The 13,620-nt window shown below is 39.9% G+C and overlaps 1 protein-coding gene across 1 annotated transcript in view; it reads left to right on the top strand.

The window, feature by feature from the left end:
- Positions 1-1,431: 1,431 nt before the first annotated feature.
- LOC115210551 (RNA-binding protein 24-A) overlaps positions 1,432-13,620 on the top strand; it is a 56,701-nt gene continuing 44,512 nt past the window's right edge. The window contains exon 1 of the mRNA XM_029779153.2: positions 1,432-1,529. Coding sequence (XP_029635013.2) covers positions 1,457-1,529 — 73 coding nt within the window. The 5' untranslated portion in view covers positions 1,432-1,456. The remainder of the gene's footprint in view (positions 1,530-13,620) is intronic.

Here is a 13,620-nt window from a genome sequence, read left to right as displayed (position 1 = left end):
GTGACGCATATTTGCCATTTGAATATGGCTAACCCCTAAGGGTGGATGCTACTGTAGTTTGTAGCCCCGGGAAGATATCTCCTCTGGGGCTACAAACTACAGTAGCATCCACCCTTAGGGGTTAGCCATATTCAAATGGCAATATGCGTCACGATGTGTTACCGCTACTGTTTATAACTCGCTCTGAGATTTATCATTATATATATATATATAGTAAATATACTAACACACACACACACACACACACACACACACACACACACATAAATTAAACTTGATAACTTGCTCCCAGATGGTTGACAGAAATTCGGTGGCCGGCTGTTCACGTAAGTGTACTGACTGTCTTTATTAGACGTATGTATGCATGCATATATATACACACACCTTTATACACAGATGAACATGATATGTGTGTGCGTGTCTGTATATCTATGTATGTGTGCATGCGCTTACAAATGGCCGTCATATGCCCCGTGTCCTGAGGTTGAAATATGGCTTCGCTTTGTTTGCATCGACTGCTTTGCTTTGGCGTATGGCACAAGCTCCCAAACAGTTGCTGTTAGGGTTGGAGTTGCTTCGGCCGAGGTCAGCCTTCAATGAACTGACCGGTGTAAGCATAATGTCAGGAGGTATGAGAGGTGAAGGTGTGTTTATTTAAGCATGGGGTTCCATAGGATTACGGCCTTTCCGCAACCTTCTTCAAGTAGTATTGATTTTAGTAAACACATACACACACACATACGCACACTCTCTCTCACACACACACACACACATACACACACCATATACATATATTGAGAATTTAATTATCCAAAATATCCTTCTTTGTTGCATCGTTCGGGTACGATTTTGAGGAAGATTTGACTATTATATTTCAGACGTCGGAGGACTAGATGGTAGTTTCCATAAATTCGAACGTTCAATCTCTTGCTTGGAAGCTACATTGTAATACTAGCTTTTTTATTTATTTATTCTTATTTTTCCTTGAGACGTAGACTCAAAACCATTCACCACCCCTCCCACTCCTTTTAACGGATTTCATTCTATTGCAAGCATTCGGGGCAGGATTCCCTTCCCCCTTATCAGACATCTAAAGGGTCATGAGCCTTGCTTTCCCCCGTGGTTGCCAAAAAGAAAAAAAGGGCTTTAGTGGTGGTGGTGGGGTTTAAAAATAGTCTCCCCTCCCAAGCTCTCTCTTTCACACAATCACTTTTTCGTCTCTCCACTATTCTTTCATTATTTTACCAACTTTTATTCTTTGAAACTAAGTTGGATGTTCCAATACATCCGTTTCTTCTCGTCATCAAACTGTGCCCCACCCCACCCTCACACGCTGCCGGCCCCCCACCTCCCATACTAACTGTGCCACTTCACCTAATCCTTTCTTTCCATAATGATCAACCCTCTCAAAATCCCTTCCCACTAACTTTTTCTCTCTACAGACGTCGACTTACAGATGCTTAAAATGAACCTAAGCCCCATGAGTGTAGCCAGTCAGAGAGCTTCGACGGCAGCCATGAGCACTTATCGTGAGTAATAATACACATTTTACACTGCAGCCTCTTCAAAATTTTCCACTTTCCTCGGATTCCCAACGTTTCCTCTATTGCGGACCCCATTTAATCCTTAGGGATCTGCTCACAACACGTTGGGAACCGATACCATTTATAAGAAACGTAGTCAGCAGCCAAGGATGAATCAATATGCACTATTTGTTTTTTTTTATTTTTGATTTTTATATTCTCATCTTTATTCATTTTTTTTTTATTTTAGCAAAAGCAAAATAATTGCGATGGAACATCTGTTTCGATGTTTCAGGATCGTTGGAAATAATATTTTGAATTTACATTTTGCACCAACAATAGACAGAATCAATATAATAAATTGGAATTTATATACAATCGATCTATAATTGCCATTAGCTACACAATGATTCTCTCTCTCTCTCTCTTCCTCCTCTCCCTCCCCTCTCTCTCACACACACACACGCATAAGCAACTATAGTTTCGCACATATACTCTCACTCGTAAAGGCGGTGAGCTGGCAGAAACGTTAGCACGCCGGGCGAAATGCTTAGCCGTATTTCGTCTGCCGTTACGTTCTGAGTTCAAATTCCGCCGAGGTCGACTTTGCCTTTCATCCTTTCAGGGTCGATAAATTAAGTACCAGTTTCGCACTGGGGTCTATATAATCGACTTAATCCATTTGTCTGTCCTTGTTTGTCCCCTCTATGTTTAGCCCCTTGTGGGTAGTAAAGAAATATATACTCTCACTCATAACATACGCTCTCTCCCTCTCTTTCCCTCTCTCTCCCTCTCTCTCTCTCTCTCACACACACATTCAGGCTTGGCTATGTGGTTAAGAAGCTTACTTCGCAAGCACGTGGTTTCGGGTTCAGTCCCACTGTGCGGCTCCGTAAACAAGTGATCCACTATAGCCTCGAGGCAACCAACAGCTCGTGAGTGAATTTAGATAGCGGAAACTGCAGGGAAGCCCTTCGTATATGCACGTGATTGCGTGCGTGTCATTGTGCTTGTCCACCATCGCTTGCAAACCGTGTTGGATGTCGAGTTTTTTGGAAAAATCCTTGCCTGGACATAGATTTTAAATTTTTAATTCATGATTGTGCATGTGCGTGTGTGTGTGTGTGTGTATGCATGTATGTATGTATGTACGTATGTCATTATTTGGTTTTATTTCAAGATTTCTTGCCAATAGAGAAAGAACCGGTTTCTAACCTAGATCTAAGGCTCCTTCATTGGAATTTCAACATCAACAACAGAGTATTTTTATTTGTGTGTATGTGTGTACGTGTGTATGTATGCATGTATGCATGCATATATGTATGTATGTATGCATGTATGTATGTATGTATGTAAGCATGCATGTATGTATGTATGTGTGTGTGTATGTATGTGTGTATGTATGTGTGTATGTATGTATATATGCATGTATGTATGTATGCATGTATGTATGCATGCATGTATGTATGTATGCATGCATGCATGCATGCATGTATGTATGTATGTGCAAATTTGTATGTTTTATGTATTCTCATGTATATAGTTACATAAACTTCTGGAAAGTTTTACAGATTTTTACAGATCCAGTGATGTGCTTCAATTTTATTTATATTTGAAAGGTTTTCTCCGAATTTTTTTAATTGCAAAATGTTCGGTACTATCGTTAAAATTAATTTTATGTAAAACTTCAGCTTCTATACTTAGAGATAAGGCATTATGAATATTACTTTAGCAAGTTTAAAGTGATTTCTTTTGTGCCGTAAACCATTTTCATTTCTGTGGTTCCCCCGTCCCTTGATGCCCTAAGCACGTGATTATTTTGCTTAATGGGTTAATCCAGCACTGCGCGAACACACACACACAAGCACGCATTCGCGCACACACGATGAAATAGTGCCATATATATGTGCGTGAGAGACTGTGTGTGTGCGTGTGTGTGTGTTTATGTATATATATATATGTGCGTGTGTGTATAGTTGAAATTTATAGGAAAACAAAAGACGAAGACATGTGTATGAACAACAAGCAAGTGTAATAGTTTGACGCTCGGGAAAATGTAAACCGTCTTTTGTGTTTCGGGCCTACGCTCTTCAACAGAAAGGAATAAGAGAAAATAAACTGAGAGATAATGAATAAAAAAAACCTTGTAGATTTAGCGGGCAAGCATGATCGTTTTAGCAATTGATAATCGAGTTCGATGTTTAGTCAGAAATATGATTGTGCATGTGTGTGCGGTCAAGGGCTGCTTCTTACTATTCGGAACGAAAAATACACAATGGCAATAGAATAAGCATACACACGGATAAACAAAACTCTTTCACTCGCAGACATACACAATCTCACTTCTTTCCACATACGCTCATGCAGATATAGAGATAAAAGGAAACGGATGGTATTCTGAGAAACCGCAAGAGAATGTGACATGAAGAGCATATCTGGTGCGTAGATCTATGTCTAATAAATCACATTTTGGGTCCTTAATGGATTGGAATAACCCTTAAAAAAAAACCAGAATGCACAAGCGAAGACAAAACAGTTTGCGATAAAGCATCATTAATTTTATTAGTAGAATATTTTCCTCACCTCTGTAATTCGTGTGTGTGTGTGGTATGCATGTATGTATGTATGTACGTATGTCATTATTTGGTTTTATTTCAAGATTTCTTGCCAATAGAGAAAGAACCGGTTTCTAACCTAGATCTAAGGCTCCTTCATTGGAATTTCAACATCAACAACAGAGTATTTTTATTTGTGTGTATGTGTGTACGTGTGTATGTATGCATGTATGCATGCATATATGTATGTATGTATGCATGTATGTATGTATGTATGTAAGCATGCATGTATGTATGTATGTGTGTGTGTATGTATGTGTGTGTATGTATGTGTGTATGTATGTATATATGCATTATGTATGTATGCATGTATGTATGCATGCATGTATGTATGTATGCATGCATGCATGCATGCATGTATGTATGTATGTGCAAATTTGTATGTTTTATGTATTCTCATGTATATAGTTACATAAACTTCTGGAAGTTTTACAGATTTTTACAGATCCAGTGATGTGCTTCAATTTTATTTATATTTGAAAGGTTTTCTCCGAATTTTTTTAATTGCAAAATGTTCGGTACTATCGTTAAAATTAATTTATGTAAAACTTCAGCTTCTATACTTAGAGATAAGGCATTATGAATATTACTTTAGCAAGTTTAAAGTGATTTCTTTTGTGCCGTAAACCATTTTCATTTCTGTGGTTCCCCCGTCCCTTGATGCCCTAAGCACGTGATTATTTTGCTTAATGGGTTAATCCAGCACTGCGCGAACACACACACAAGCACGCATTCGCGCACACACGATGAAATAGTGCCATATATATATGTGCGTGAGAGACTGTGTGTGTGCGTGTGTGTGTGTTTATGTATATATATAATGTGCGTGTGTGTATAGTTGAAATTTATAGGAAAACAAAAGACGAAGACATTGTATGAACAACAAGCAAGTGTAATAGTTTGACGCTCGGGAAAATGTAAACCGTCTTTTGTGTTTCGGGCCTACGCTCTTCAACAGAAAGGAATAAGAGAAAATAAACTGAGAGATAATGAATAAAAAAAACCTTGTAGATTTAGCGGGCAAGCATGATCGTTTTAGCAATGATAATCGAGTTCGATGTTAGTCAGAAATATGATTGTGCATGTGTGTGCGGTCAAGGGCTGCTTCTTACTATTCGGAACGAAAAATACACAATGGCAATAGAATAAGCATACACACGGATAAACAAAACTCTTTCACTCGCAGACATACACAATCTCACTTCTTTCCACATACGCTCATGCAGATATAGAGATAAAAGGAAACGGATGGTATTCTGAGAAACCGCAAGAGAATGTGACATGAAGAGCATATCTGGTGCGTAGATCTATGTCTAATAAATCACATTTTGGGTCCTTAATGGATTGGAATAACCCTTAAAACAAAACCAGAATGCACAAGCGAAGACAAAACAGTTTGCGATTAAAGCATCATTAATTTTATTTAGTAGAATATTTTCCTCACCTCTTGTAATTCGTGTGTGTGTGTGTGTGTGTGTATGAATGGTTGTATGTGTACTTGTGATCTTAGATGAGTGTGTGTTTTAATTGTGAGAGCGTTGTTATACATAAATAAGGATTTTTATCTACTTGGGAAATTTACGATTTTCTTCAATAAAACAGATGTAGAATTAACGAGTTCAGAAGTGGCTCACACTCACTCACTCACTCACACTAACTCTCTCTCTCTCTCATACACACACACATACAGGCACACACGGCATGGAACACTGTCTCAGAGCATTCAACTGTCTTGCACATGACACACACCCAGGCTCTATCTCTCTCTCTCATGTGTGTGCATATATAATACAGATGCGCGTGCGCACCCACATACATACATACACACACACACACACACACACATTAAGAAAAGGAGGCAGTCAGAATTTTGAAAGATAGATAGATACATAGATAGATAGATAGATGGATGGATGGATGGATGGATGGATGGATGGATGGATAGATAGATAGACAAACATGTGGGCATGTGTGTAGATATAAGAGGACAGCTGTGTAAAGAGGTGCCGAGCTCTAATTGTGGGGGTGACCTGTGGAAGGGGTAGACCCAGTAGGAAAACGTGGGACAAAGTGGTGAGAAAATATCTTTGGACGTTTGACCTCACTGAAGAAATGACAAGGAGCCATGGGATGTGGCGATTTGCTGTACTTGATAAGACGCATCAAACTAGGTGTCACTTAAAAAGCACCCCCCATGCCGGTGGCACATGAAATGCACCCAGCACACTCTGTTAAGTGGTTGGCAAGGAAGCGCATCAAGCCTAAGAAACCATGTCACAACACACAATTGGAGTCTGGTTAGCTCCATGACTAACCGTCCAACCCATGCCAGCATAGAAAAACCGACGTTAAACGATGATTATGATGATGATGCATAGATGTGTGTGTGTGTATGTATGTATGTATGTATATATATATATATATATATATATATATATATATATATATATATATACATAAAGGGTTATATTAAATGAATAATCTATCAAGTTTGTAGGTTAGAATCGCGTTTACACAGATCGTAGTTAAATGAAATGGGTCGGTAACATACTTTATTTATGATAAAGTCCAAATTATCGCCGCAAACACTACCTGAAGAATGTCCATGGGCACGAAACATTACAGAATAAATTATTGTAAGCTGAAACACACACACACTGCACACGAGTGAGCTTGTATTTATGTATCTTACGTGCATCTTTTACCGTGTTAAATTATAAAATGCTGAACAAACGTTCTTAGGAAAAAGAGTTGTTTGTAGTGTAAGATTTGTGTGTTTGTGTTTGTGTGTGTGTTTGTGTGTGTGTATGTGTGTGTGTGACGGGTGCTTTTTTGCGCATGCTTGTGCGAATGTACGTGTATGCGTGCCAACTAGATTTACAAACACACGTAAAGGTTTAGCAGAATCGCTAGTCAAGGTTAGATGTTATTAAAAATCCATGCCAATAAATTTTCGTTTTTGGCATGGATTTGTAAAATTACTATCCATATATATATTATAATATATATATATATATATATAATATATATATATATATATACATATATATATAACATATATATATATATATATATATATTCGTTTTCTTTGATGGAAATATAACTAGATGCTTTCCGTATATCGTAACCACATAAAAGAACTTTTCTTTCACTTCATCTCTTTACCGAATCTGTATGAACATATACATGTGTGTGTGTGTGTGTGTGTGTGTGTGTGTGTGTGTGTGTGTGCGTGTGTGTGTGTGTGCGCGCACATATACATTCATACATATATACGTACATATAGGTGCAAAGAGAAAAGCTTAATTGAAATAAAGGGCGGGGACATATACATACACTCACATATTTGCATACATGTATGTGTGCATGCATGTATATATGTGTGTGTGTTTATGCATATGTGTCAGTGCGTGTGTATGTGCAAATTTGCATGTATGTATGCTTGGCCTTCTACTTTCCACTCACGTATTATACCACAAAAAACCTTGCAACAGAAAAAAAGAAAGCTACCCAGAATCTCTGAAACCCAGAACTGGGTACGAATAGAAAAGAGGAATACAACGCAGATACTGAGAATTTCTATTATACGGGTGGTGGCATTGCTGGTGGAGGTGATGGTGACGGTGATGGTTACGTTGACAACGAGGTCAAAGCCGACGGCGATAACGATCAATGATGATGATGATGATGCTGATGATGCTGATGATGATGATGATGATGATGATGATAATGAAAAACCTGACTGGGTCCACTAGAAATGAAAATTAAAAATAGTGCTCAGAGAAGTTGTTCAACATGTCACGGAAGGGCAAAATACAGACACAGATAAATCCATTTCCTCAGCCAATTTTCGCTCCAGAATTCCTCAGGATTTCGGTGCTTGAAAAAGATTTCGCAGATTATCCTTCATCTGCAAAAAGACAGTGTTCCTCCAAAAGAAAATGAAGACAACTGTTGCAAACAGAAATACGCGGGACTGTAAATTAAAAGTGGGGTGAAGACTGGAAACAAAGAAGACGTAGACATGGGACTTATAAAATATAAAGGACAAAGACTTATCAAGAAGCCATGTATGTCATTCTGTGTGTGTGTGTGTGTGTGTGTGTGTGATCTAGCTCTTTAATTCACTAATGACTTCGCAATATTCCGTTTCTCTTAAGTGTATGTTTCGGTAGCTCAGCTTTACTCCGTTTGGAGAAGTACAGGTTGCTTATAAAATGATTTTGCCATTATGGAAGATCAAATAAACGCACGGCGCTTCTTTGCCCTTTCACTAAATAGGCCCAAGTAATAAAATGACCCCGTCTCTATCCCTTATCTCTTTCCAATATGTTAACAAATTGTTGCAAACTATGGACTACACAACACCAAAATGGCGCTTGATCGAAATATTAGCGTTACATCACAATTACTGGTACTGTTGTGTATAGCTTGTGTTTGAGAATAAACCACGCATACATACATACATACATACATACATACATACGCACATTTCTATGCGTGGATTAGGTATATGGATTTTAAAGAAATCTGCTTTACTTTTTGAGTTTGTTTCGTTTTGCTTCTCCTCAGTTCTCTCCGTCGCTGCTTCTCACACTTTTGCGAATCTGTGAGTGCAAATGGAGTTACTCAAGTTTGTGAGAATGTGAGAGCGAAGAGTGATGGATTGGGTGTGAGTTTTAGAGGGAAGGTACGTAAGTTGGGATGTGTGAGTACGTGAGAGAGAGAGAGAGAGAGAGAGAGAGAGAAAGTGGGGTATAGATGCGTATGTGCGTGTTTGAGTAAAACGGAAAATAAAGAACCAAACTACGTTTATTTTGCTGTTTGACACCAATTTAGTCGGTAAGTGACTTTTGAGTCCAATACTTATAGACATACATGTATAAAGCTATTTCCCTCACAGATACATGTCCGTCAGCACATCCGCATACACACCAAAGTACACACTAACCAGCTTCGCTTATCATCATGTCTACATTACGTCGTGTCCTTTTCCACAGTCCTACATTTGCACACTCGTTAACTCCTTCACGCACGCAGTCATGTCTAATTGTATGCTTACCCATACACAGTGACATACGATCACAAAGAAGCGTATGTATATCATCGCTGCTTCCATGCAGAAACACATTCACTGACGCACACACAGTCGTATAAATTAAATACTAAGTGGATCCTCCATCAGTTTCGACGATGATTTATTGATGTTCAGTCAAAAAATACCAACTCATTGTATTACAGTCTGAAGCTGACACAGTCTAGGCTTACGGGAAGCGGGTCGCACCACTTAGAATGGTTAAGATAATATTCGCTGAATCGTGTCATTCAGACAGTTCTGTGCTTGAGTATTCCGGAGACATTTGTGTACTTGTAACATTCAAGGACAATCAGCGTCATACAATGTATGGTAAGTTTTCATCTTCCCAGTCGCACTGACAAAACATGGGTCAACCCAGGAAGAAGAAATTTACTCAAGGCACCATGTAGTGAGAACACACGAGGCCAAGGAGCCATGGTCGCCAAGTGATCTCCTTAATCATTTTTTGGTTTAAATGGGTCATATGTTAAGCTGATCTCCTTAAATAGTTTGTTTGGAACCCTGATAGAAACATAAGAGCATTATCATTCCATTCGGTATGTTTTGGGCATTTTTAGATCTGATAGAGTCTTTCTCTTTCTAAGATTGGGAGCACTTCAAAACGATACTAAATGAATGAAGAACTCGTGTTCAATTATTTGTTCCAAGTTCACTTTGGTGGGTTACTTTCTTCGACGTATGGCGGTTCAACAAGATACAGGTGTAGAGTATTCGTCTTTAACGCCGTGGGACTTATAAAGAAAATGTGATGGTGTTGGTATTGTGTCTTGGTTTGGTGAACAAACCTGCACAATGAATATCATTCGAGCGGGGAAGGTTTGCGAACGACTTCAAAGTGATATCAGAACTTCATTCTCCTTCAAAGTTATATAAGTCTGCTGCAATCAGTGCCATGAATCCAGTAGTTTTCGGGAGGCAGGATTTCCGTGGTCTTACTTTCTCTTTGATGCGTGCTAAAGAAGTGAAAGACCTCGTCTCCCTTGGATCCATTGAAATGTCTGAATAAGCTTCTTCTGGGGGCAATTCTGTGACATGCTAATTAACCCATTATTAATCAATCCGTTTACATTTGACCAATTTACTAATCGATAGTTTGATTAATTTTTCGGCCAATCAGTCACACCACTTTGTCAAATTCCTTTCGTCGCCATTGTTGATCTCAGTGAACGGTTAATCAGTCAACGATTAGCCCATTGGTTGAATAGTTAACCAACTGACGAATAATTTATAGAAGTGAAATAGAACCAATGCGTGTGTTATTATTGGCTTAATGAACTTCCCGAAATACAACAAAATTCAGTTAGTTTGTAGAACCGATTAAAACTGAATATAGGTCGGAGGAGGAGTTGGCGGGGGGTCATATGTGTCAAGCGGACGTGCCCTAAATACACTAGGTGACCCGATGCTTTTAGTGAACTTAGTATATTCAATATTGTATATGTATGTGCTTTATTGTGTACGTGGGTGTGTATGAAGATGTGCACAGTACACATACTGTGTGCGTTCGCGTGCGTAATTTGCACGTAAAAATGCTTTAGTTCACTGCTGTAATTTGTGGCAGAACGGACGGACAGTGTTTATATTATATATATATATATATATATATGTGTGTGTGTGTGGTGTGTGTGTGTGTATGTGTGAATTTATACGTGTATATATGAGTGTGTGCGTTTGTTCATTTGTGCGCGTTTGCAAGTTCGTTTATTTGTGTGTGTGTGTGTGTGTGTGTGTGTGACAGTGAATCTTGTGTACTGTTGCTTATCTTCTCTCAATATACTCCGACTACCCATTTCTCTACACCTTCCCTACCTCCACCTCTCTCTCTCTCTCTGTACCTCTCCCTCTTTCTCTCTCTCTCTCTCAATCCTTCTTTTATCCTCCTTTATAATAAAAGAGAACATCCCAGCTTTCTTTTTCCGTTTTCTCACTAATACAACCGATACTAATTCTAATAACACCCCCCTACCCCAGCTTTAAACTCTTCCCACAGCTCAGCTTCCTTCTGACTACAACCGCCACTGCCACCACCACCACCACCACCACCACCACCACTACCATTATCATCAACGTTCTCATCATCATCTTCGTCGTCGTAGCCGTCATCATGAACATCATCACCACCACCACCAACAACATCACCAACATCATCATCATCATCATCATCATCATCATCAAGAGATTACTTTCCCAAACCCGAGCCCTATCTCATATCCCTAACACCCCGCTGCCGACCTATCAAACTTCTCTGCCTCCCCCCCCGCTCTCTGCTTCTTTCCCCCTCCCACTTCTCTCATCTTCATCTCTATCACAGTTCTACGAGTAACACCGACTGTGCAATTCCCACACCACAAATATCACTAACGCGGGCTAAACCCACCCCCCGCCGCCACATCCACCATAGTCACCGTCTCCACCACCACCACCACCACCACCGCCACCACCGCCGCCGCTGCTGCTGCTTCTGCTTGTACTACTACTACTACTACTACTACTACTACTACAGTTGCTGCTGTTGTTATCAACATCCCCATCATCATCACCACTACCACCAACCACAACCGTCACTACTACAAAACCACCAATAAACAACCCCTTGCTACTGTCACCGCCACAACCACACCAAAAAAAACTAACACTACTATTATCACAATTATCACCATCGCTAAAACAGACACTCCACCGCCTCCTCCTACTTACAATAGTAGTAGTAGCAGTTGTAGTAGTAGCTGTTGTAGTAGTAGTAGTAGCAGTAGCAGTTGTTGTAGTAGTAGTAGTAGTAGTAGTAGTAGTAGTAGTAGTAGTAGTAGTAGTAAGGTTATTCATTATGTCGCACCGCATCATCGTCGCTGCTTCTTCCATCGACAGTTGTTAATAAGGTTTTAACATTTGGAAGGAATATTTTTTTTTTACAGAAAAAAAAAAATTGTCGTAGTTATTATATGACCCCCCCTCCCTCTGCTCACCCCTGTTTCACACACACATACACACACGCACACACGCACACATTATATATCTCTCTGCATATGTATGTCTATATATATATAATGTCGCACACACACCACACACACACACACACACACACACACACACACACACACACACACACGCACAGATTTGTTTGTTTTTCTTTTCGAAATAAGGTCACATTCTGCTGGTGGTAAGCTTCGGAGGTGTGGGAAACTCGTTGTTGTTGTTGTTGTTGTTGTTGCTGTTCTTGTTGCTGTGTTGATAGTGAGGTTTGTGTGTGCGTGGAGGAAGAGTGAGAGGGAGATGTTGATGATGAGGTTGGAGGAAATGGTGAGGGTTTTGGAGGTGGTGGTGTTGATGAGAGTAATGCATACTGATGGTTGGTCGCGGAGGTGATGAAGATGATGAGCAAGCGGTGGCAGCAGTGTTGGAGGAGGAGGTGGAGGAGGTGGTGGTGGTGGTGGTGGAGAATCGTAAAAGGGGTGGCGACGGGTGAATGAGTGATTGAAGGTGAACGAACGAAAAGAGATTTTGGGGCAACAAGAACAGAAGCATATCCTCTGACCGCTCCTCCGACTCCTCCGTCCCCCCTCTCTCTCTCTCTTTCTCCTTCGCTCCCTATTTTTTTTCTCCCCCATAACTGTCATGGGCCACATTAACACACAACCGCGGTTACCAACATTAGCTCCATCGCCACCACCACTACTCTGAACACACTCCAACACACACACGCATTCGCACGCACACACACACACACATCGACGTCTTACAGATATGACCCCGAATCTGCAGTCACTCAGCCTTGAAACACCCTCATAGCTAAATTAAATTTGCTTTTTGAATAGAAACACTCTGCTTCCGTGTCCAGCATTTCTCTATAAGCCTCCAATATTGCTTTTTGGCCCCTAATGCCCAACGCCATTCATTTCAGTTTTCAGTTTTTTTAACGCATTCCCTTCAGTTGTTCCCATTTCTCAGTTTTCTCGTTGTGAGGCCCCATACGTCACTGAGTGGTTTACAAAGCTTTGTTTGAATATCATCAATGGGTGTAGGCATGGCTGAGTGGGTAAGAAGCTCGCTTTGTAGCCACTTGGTTTCAGGTTCAATCCCGCTGCTCGGTGCCTTTGGCAAAGTACCGGGTTAACCAATGCATTGTGGGTGAATTTTACGGACGGAAATACACACACACGCATCAAATAGTAATATTTTGAAATGAGATTGAATGATTTAAAAATATGTCGATGCTGTGTTCTGCTGCTTGTTCTCTGTTCGAGATACGTGCTAAAAATAACAACTTAAATCACGCAACCCTCAAATTTTTTTACCGTTTTGTTGCATAATCGTATGAATTTCCGAGTGTAGAATATAAATTCGCAAAAATCTTCTGAAGATTCCGAAAAATAAAGAGAAATTATGA

Source organism: Octopus sinensis, linkage group LG4, assembly GCF_006345805.1.
Source record: "Octopus sinensis linkage group LG4, ASM634580v1, whole genome shotgun sequence".
In the NCBI taxonomy this organism is placed as follows: Eukaryota; Metazoa; Mollusca; class Cephalopoda; order Octopoda; family Octopodidae; genus Octopus; species Octopus sinensis.
The sequence above is the reverse complement of the archived record's forward strand: the minus strand, read 5'-3'. Positions and strand labels throughout refer to the sequence as shown.